The 8,934-nt window shown below is 30.1% G+C and overlaps 1 protein-coding gene across 1 annotated transcript; it reads left to right on the top strand.

The window, feature by feature from the left end:
- Positions 1-210: 210 nt before the first annotated feature.
- Positions 211-1,440, top strand: LOC126886214 (uncharacterized). The gene has a single exon (XM_050653077.1). It carries the CDS (start codon positions 211-213, stop codon positions 1,438-1,440), a length of 1,230 nt encoding a protein of 409 aa, XP_050509034.1.
- Positions 1,441-8,934: the final 7,494 nt, after the last annotated feature.

Here is an 8,934-nt window from a genome sequence, read left to right as displayed (position 1 = left end):
ATTTAAGCACCAGCTATCAGAGGCGGAGGATTATTTTCAGGTAAGTAATATTATATTTTTGCTACGATGGCATATTGGCGACCATTTGATACGAATGATCAAGATGCATCATCTTCTGTGGTATCAATAAATAATGATAATTATGTTAATAACAGCCCCGAATTAAAAAATAAAGATTTGCACGTACAATCCCAAAGGATCGTTCTAAATATGTACGATTGTTTAAAAAAAGAAAATATTGGGATGACTGATAATGCAATTGTTTCGCGAATTCATGTATTAACAAAAATCGGGTATAAGACGATATACACAATTATTAAATTAGGCACTGTTACAGATCATTCCTTAAAACGAAAGCGACCAAATAAAAAATTAGGTAGGATTGACATTGCTGCAAAAGACTTTATTCAACGAACATTTTACAATTTTTACAAAGAAAATAGAGTGTCTACTTTAGAACTGATTCGTGACAAATTGAGAAATTTCCCTGAATATAATTATACATCTTTGGAAACACTGCGCGAGATTTTGATAAGTTGTGGATTTAAATATAAGAAATTAGATAATCGAATGGTAATAATGGAATCTCGGCGTATCGTTGAACTTCGACGAGAGTATTTGAGTAAAATAAAACAATATCGTAATTCAAACAGAAACATAATCTATTTAGACGAAACCTGGTTCGATACGCATGATGTTGTCAAGTACGGCTGGGTTGACAACACAAACAATTGTGCCTTAAATACACCGTGTTCAAGAGCAAAGCGTGTTATTATTCTTCATGCCGGAAGCAAAGACGGTTTTGTATCTAATGCATTGCTATTGTCGGCCAAAAATATAACAAAATCTTCTGCCGATTATCACGAAGATATGACAGCCGATTTATTTGAAAAGTGGTTTGTCGAACAGCTCTTGCCCAATATTCCGCCGAATTCAGTTATTGTTATGGATAATGCGCCGTATCATTCCCGCATATTAAATAAGATACCTAATAATAACACGAAAAAGGATGAAATTTTAAAATTTATGCAACTTAAAAACATCACTGTTCCTCAAAAGATTCCAGTAAAGAAGGAAATAATTAGAATGATCAAAAGTCGGAATTTTAAAAACGAATACGTCACTGACACCATTTGCAGCAGGCACGGCCATACTCTTTTGCGATTACCCCCATACTATTGCATTTTTAATCCAATTGAAATGGTTTGGGGAACCGTAAAAAAACGATTGCGAAAATATAATCAGTCACCAACATTAAGCGCAGTGGCCATTGAGAATATTCGAGAAGTAATTAGTGGCATTAATAGCGATGTGTGGAAAAATTGCGAAGCTCATGTTGGAAAAATAGAAAACGAATATCCTGTTTTACCGGCAATAGCACCAATAGTTATCCAACCTGGGAACGATTCGACTTCAGAAGACTCTGACGATTCTTTTTAGTCCTTCTAATTAATTTCTTTACAGCTATCGCGATGCATCTTGAACATCTATCTAGTATTCATTATTATACAGTGTGTCGCATTTAAGATGAAGACACCTCTATATATCGGCTATCAAAATAAATACAGATTTGAAATTTTGCAGTCATACATGTTGATGGTGCATATTTTTTTAAGATAGTCAACTGAAATTTAAATTTTAAACGCGGCTTACTGCGAATCCACAAACAGGGTAAATTTTCGATATTTTGTTTCGCGTTAGAGATATCGGAAAAACTTTTGGAAAAGTTGTTCCACTTATGCCTGGTTGCACCAACAAATCTTAAGTTCCAGATTAGCTAAGCTCTACTTATAAATAGGGCCTCCTTGAGTATCACTTACGTTGCACCATAATTTTAGATTCTTACCTTATTATCAATTATATCTATTATTATATTATGTTATTCTTATTGTAATATATTATAATTATATTATATTAATTCTTATGATATTCTCGACTTAAGCCTAAGATCTGTTGGTGCAACCGGGCATTAGTAACCGCACATACCAAATTTCATGACAAAATTCGCATTTTTAGTTTTTTCAGTATTATTTGTAGTCAGGATCCTAAATCTACAATTGGCTGTCTAGAGATGCATCTCGGGACAGAAACTGTCGGTTTTAGAATACTACAACTATGACCACAATGAATCAAAAAAGTAAAAGTGCGAATTTCGACATGAAAATTTGTTATGTGGGGTTATAATAATATTTGGAACATCTTTTCCAAATAACTTTTTCCGATATCTCTAACGCGAAGCAAAATATCGAAGATTCACCCTGTTTGTGCATTCGCAGTAGGTCGCGTTTAAAAATTAAATTTCAGTTGACTATCTTAAAAAATGTGAATTAGCAACCTGTATAACTGTGCAAAATTTCAAATCGGTATTTATTTTTATAGCTGAAATATAGGAGTGTCTTCATCTTAATTGCGACACACTGTATAAAGTCAGAAAAAAAAACAAAAAACAAAAAAAAAATATAAAAACAAAAAAGAAAAAAAAAATAAAAACAAAATGAAAAAAAAACCAACTTTATATTCTTACTAACATACCCAACCCTTCCCTTTCCTGGCAAGGAAGGCTCATACCTCCTCGTGGTCCTTGCTGGACAGACAATATTTTGAGATTTTCTGTCCTTGCTGGATAGACAATCTTTTGAGATTTTCTGACAGAATGAGCCATTATTTACAGATAATTGTAAAAAATATTATGGTTTATGTAAAAACTAAATAATGAGCCCAATATTCTTATAAATCACTAAAATTAACAAGTTTTAATTTGAAAGAATTAATTTGTTATTCATTCGATGTTGTGCGCCCGCTCACATTTGAAAAAATTCTGATTCTGTTCCTTTGAAGATTCCTATTCGAAAATGCCCCATTTAAACAAATGGAAGGGTGCCGGGCGACATTTTTGGGCAGATATTGTTGAAACAATTCAAATTCAAAAGATCACCTTTTTCTGCTACGGAAAATATTGCCCCGATTTCTCACCAAAATCTTAAGACTCAATGTTTAGACTTCAGTTACTCTTGAATCTAAAAAATAATTATTTACATATTTTTTCTACGAACGTGCAAAAATGTCTACTTTCGCGCAGGCGTTTTAGTTTAAAAAGTTTTACTTTTCCGCACGCGTGTTACTTTTCCGCACGGGTTTTACTTTTCCACACTTGTTTTACTTTTCATCACGCGTGTTAATTTAGGTATGTTAATATGGCCTTAAAGTAATTATAATACATGCAATAAACTAATATTTAGATGTTATTTACTAATTTATTTCAAATATATCTTATTGTGTTCATGTTTTAATGAAATTAACGCGAGAATTCGATGAAATAAAATAATTTTGACATAATATTCGAAAGTCATATCAGTGAACAATAACAGTGGTTTTGAATCGTCGTCATGGAAACCAAGATCGTCGTCATGCTAACCAATTATGCTGAAAGTTTGGTTTTGACAACCTTGTCAAATAATTAATTTGTGTACATATGTATATTCATATTAATTAAATTAATTGATTAAGATTTGGTCATTTTTTAAAGACTCATAGAAAAAATATTGTTCCTAACGCTTGCAGAAAGTCTCTTTTCCGCACTCGACTGCTTGCCGAACTCCCGCTTCGCGTCGTTCGGCAAACTGCAGTCGCGTTCGGAAAAGTATGACTTAATGCACTTGTTAGGAAAATAACTATTTCAAGCCTGGAAAATGCATATTAGGTATCGCATTGTTCGGATTTTAAATCGCCTATATCTCGAAAACTATTAACTTTTGAGAAAAATGACAAAGTACCTTTCTTATTTAGAGTTACCCAAAAACCTAAAAAAATATTTTTTGGAGCACAAAAGGTGATATTTTGAATTTGTTTAAACAATTTCTGCCCAAAAATTGAGAGATTTTCCTGAATATAATTATGCAAAAATTAATAAAAAATTATATGATTTTTCTTGAAATATGCGTTTGATGAACTGATCTTTTTTCTTAATTTCCACGCCAATGGTCGGCACTGGCATCAAAGAAACTCGAAAGCCGACACTTGGCAAACTGACTTTGGAAAAAGGTACCTACTATTATTTTTTGTATTAAGGGATCTATATTAGGTACAAATAAATAAGTGCATTCCTGTAATTTTCTGGAAAATAAGGGTGCTTCAGCTATTTTTGCAAAATTGAAAGGCAGTTTATTTAGAAGTTCTCCTAAAAATTATTAATTTTTAAGGTTTTTTCTTAACTTTTTGAGTATTACGAGTAGTATAAAGAAGTACTAAACCAGTGATCTGTAAGAAAGTGTGAAATTTAGCGCCTAGAAGTTAAATTTCAGAAAACAAATAATATGGAAGGTATACCACCCGAACCTCCAGATAAAGGTAAATTTTATGTAGAAATGGAAGGAGATGGGATGATGGAATATGAGGAATTAAATAAAAATAACAATAGAGTAAATAATAAGGTAACAAACAAACAAAACCAAACAAGTAGTACTATTGAGGTAAGTAACAAATTTAGTTGCAATAACGATGAAAATTTGACAAATTTAAATCAAACAGATAAGTCAGGTAAGCAAAATTTAAATAAAGTAATAAATTTAAGATTAAAACATAGATATCAATTTGGAGATAATGCACCTTATATAGTACACATAGAAAATAAAAACGGTAACATTGGTCGATTACACAGGATCGGCACGGCCCGTTTGATTTTAAGTGCAGTTCCTGAAATTGAACATAATATCACACAAATTACAGTAGTTGGTAGAAATAAAATCAAGGTAGAACTAAATAATTTTGTTAGTGCTAATAAATTAATTGATTCTCAAATTCTTAAAAGCAAAGAGTATGAGGCATATATTCCAACGTTTTTTACTCAAAAGAAAGGTGTTATAAAATTGGTAGATAAAGAGATAGAAGATAATGATTTATTATCATTAATTAAACCTAGATTTGGAATTAAATTCGAAGTATTACATGTAAAAAGAATTATGCGGAAAGTGATTCAAGATAATGGTAATACTAATTATGTAAAAACAGGAACCGTAATTGTCACTTTTAAAGGTCAGTCTATACCAAAAAATGTAATAATAGAAAAAATGATATACGAGGTGGAAAATTATACACCCAGAATAATCCAATGTTTAAAGTGTTTGAGATTTGGGCATATAAGTGCCCAATGTAGAGGAAAAGATAGGTGTGAAAGATGTGGCGAAGAACACAACAAATCTAATTGTTCCAATCCGAATAATTTACTTTGTGTATTGTGCAAAGGAAAACACAGCGCTACTGACAAGGGAGCAGATTGTACAGAAAGACAAAAACAGGAATATATTAAAAAAATTATGAATAATGAAAATATAACATATTATGAAGCTAATAATAAATATAAAAAATGTTATTCAACAGTAAGTAAAGACCAAGAAAATACTTCAAATAAATATACAATATCTAAACGAAAAAGATCAAGTAGTATTGATTCTAGTAGTGTAGATAAAGAAACAATGGAAGCACGCAGAAAAATTTTGCAAACACCAAGAATACAAAGTCAGCCTTGTTATAATTTTAATAATCCCATTTATTCTAACACAACACAAACACAAAACGATAATCAAAATAATATAGGAGAAATAATAGTAAACTTTATTTCAGCAACATTAAATCAAATTAATCACAATTTAGATAAAAAAACGTTGGAATTATTAAAAAACAATATTTCACAATTATTATTACCTCGTGATGGCTAACGTTTCATTTCTTCAATGGAATGCGAGATCAATTAAAACAAATAAGGGTTATTTAGAAAAATTCTTGTATAACAATAAAATAGATATAGGATTAATATCAGAAACTTGGTTAAAAAAAAGTAATTTTATTAACTTTACTGGTTATAATGTCTTTAGGAATGATAGAGATGATGGATATGGTGGAGTAGCCATCCTTTTGAAAAAATTAATAAAATTTTACAACAGTCCTACTTTTCACCAAATTAATGACATAATGTGCAATAGTATATCAATTAAAATTCAATCCGGAAAAAAGTTAAACATTTATTCAATATACGTAAAACCAAATCTTAAAATCACTCTAAATGAATGGAAAAAGTTTTTTAATAGTCTAGAGAAGCCTTTTATAATTGGTGGTGATTTTAATAGCCACAATTATGTTTGGGGTTGTAGTACTGTAGATACTATAGGAAAAAATCTGTTAGAAGCTATTGAGGACTGTAATCTTGTAATTTTAAATAATGGTAAAGAAACTTTGATGCGTAGACCGAATAGCAATAATAAATCTGCAATAGATCTTACAATATGCTCAGCAAATATTAGTCATTTTTTCGATTGGGATGTTGTGGACGAGACATTAGGATCAAATCATTTTGCTATTATTATTAAGTCAAATATTAATGTTAATAAAGCGGAATGTGTAAATACAAAATTCCAATGGAACATAAATAAAGCGGATTGGTCTCTTTTCTCTTCTATCACTGATAATTTCATGGAAATAGATAATAATTTAAATTACCAACAATTTTTAAATAAATTAAACGAATATTGTAAGATATGTATACCGGAGAAGAGAACAGGGACTAATCCACGATTTAGAAAAACTTGGTGGAATGACAATTGTAAAAAGGTAATAGAAGAACAAAAACTAGCTTTACGTAAGTTTAAACTACAGTCTAATATACAAAATTATATAAATTATAATAAATGTGTAGCGAAAACCAAAAAAGTTGTATTAGAGAGTAAGCGTAATGCATGGAGAAATTTTTGTAAAACTTTAAACAAAAATACACCAATTAAAGATATGTGGAATCAAGCCAAACGATTACAAAACATTTTTAAACCACAAGTAAATCCAGTGACTGAAGGAGAATGGGTTGAGGAGTTTTTAAGAAAATTATGTCCAGATAATATATTTTTAAAAATTAATGTAATGGAAAGAAAAAACTCTATGCATCCACTTTCAATTCCATTTAGTTTCTGTGAATTAGAAATAAGCCTTAAGAATAAGAAAAATACTTCTCCAGGTATAGATAATGTACATTATATTATGTTGGCCAATTTACATCAAAAAGGGAAAGAAACACTATTAAATTTTTTTAATCAAATATGGTTATCAGAAGATATTCCAGATAACTGGAGAGAGTACCGGGTGATTCCTATTCTCAAAACAAATCGGAATCCTGATTCAGCAGAATCTTATAGAGGTATTTCATTGAGCTCCTGCATAACAAAAACACTGGAAAGAATGATAAAACTTAGGCTCGAAAGTTGGCTAGAAAAAAACAATAAATTATCACAAACACAATTTGGATTTCGAAAAAATCATTCTACTGTGGAAGCTGTGAGTCATTTGGTAACAGATATAAATTTAGCGTTTACGAAAAATTCTTCAGTAATCGCTCTTTTATTAGATGTTGAAGCAGCATACGACAACGTTAATTTAAATATACTATATAACAAAATGATACAAATAGGTCTGCCAGAATGCTTCTGTCAAAAAATAATAAAATTGTATGACTGTAGAAAAATTTATATATCGGTAAATAATAACACATTTGGTCCAAGACTAGCGATGGGTGGTTTACCTCAAGGAGGAATATTAAGCCCTTTGTTATATTTAATTTACACTTCTGATATAGAAAAAAATTTAAACTCAACAAAAATTTTACAATTTGCAGATGATATAGTTATTTATCAAGAAAACATTAAAATAGAAAATGCAGTCAAATCCATTGAAGAAGGAGACAAACATATTAAAATATGGAGTGAATTACATGGACTAAATATATCTGATTCCAAAACCAAATTATGTATTTTTACAAGAAAACGAAAAGAAATACCCAATCACATCTTAATAAACAATATATCCTATCCTGTACAAAGTTATGTTAAATATTTGGGTATTACTCTGGATAGACAGCTTCTCTGGAAAGAACATATAGACCATATAGTTAAAAAAACAGAAAAAGGAATAAACCTTCTTCGATTCGTATCACACTTACGTTGGGGAGCAGATCCAAATATTTCTTTGTTGTTATTTAAAAATAATATAAGAGCTATATTCGACTACGGATCAATATTATACAGTGACGCATCACAGTGTCATTTAAATAAAATAGACAAAATCATTAATAAATCCCTTAGATTGTGTATAGGAGCCCTAAGAAGTACACCGATAAATAATCTACAAGTTGAATGCTGTGAAATGCCGATGGATATAAGACGAAAAAAACTTGGCATCAACCTTTTAGTTAGATTGTATGAAAAAAAGGCAAGTTTAATTTCCAAAATACATCAACTGTTTTTAGCAGACTTGACAGAAAAATATTGGATAAAAAAGAAAACTCTAAATATGGTAGATTTATATTCAAAAATGACAATATATGATAAACAACTTTATAAATATGACATAAACCCAAATTATAATATTGACTTTAATAGTATGGAACAAGTTCAGGTATACTTTTTAAGGGACTATAGCAAGTTGCCTATATCTTTAAGAAAATTAGTGTTTATCTCCGACAGTTCACAAATGTTCAAAGATTATTGTATGCTATATACAGATGCATCAAAAAATATTGAAGGTGTGGGATGTGCCTATTGGGATAGCAGTAATAAAATTAGTAAAATGTTTAAACTAAATTCTATTATGAGTATATACACAGCTGAATTAATAGCGATAATGGAAGCACTAAAATATTTATCTAATATAAATCATTCAAAGTTTATAATTTTTAGTGACAGTAAAAGTTCTCTTAGTAAAATTAGTGCTATAAATCCTAAATCAAAAGTGAACTACATTGAATTATATATCATAAATAAAATTAAAGAACTTCAGCAACAAGGAAAGTCTGTTAAGTTGGCATGGGTTAAAAGCCACTGTGGAATAACTGGAAATGAAATGGTAGATGAATTGGCTAAAAACGCGGTGACACAAGGAGTATTAACCCATTATCTT

The sequence above is a fragment of the Diabrotica virgifera genome, chromosome 6 (genome assembly GCF_917563875.1).
Source record: "Diabrotica virgifera virgifera chromosome 6, PGI_DIABVI_V3a".
Classification (NCBI taxonomy): Eukaryota; Metazoa; Arthropoda; class Insecta; order Coleoptera; family Chrysomelidae; genus Diabrotica; species Diabrotica virgifera.
The sequence above is the reverse complement of the archived record's forward strand: the minus strand, read 5'-3'. Positions and strand labels throughout refer to the sequence as shown.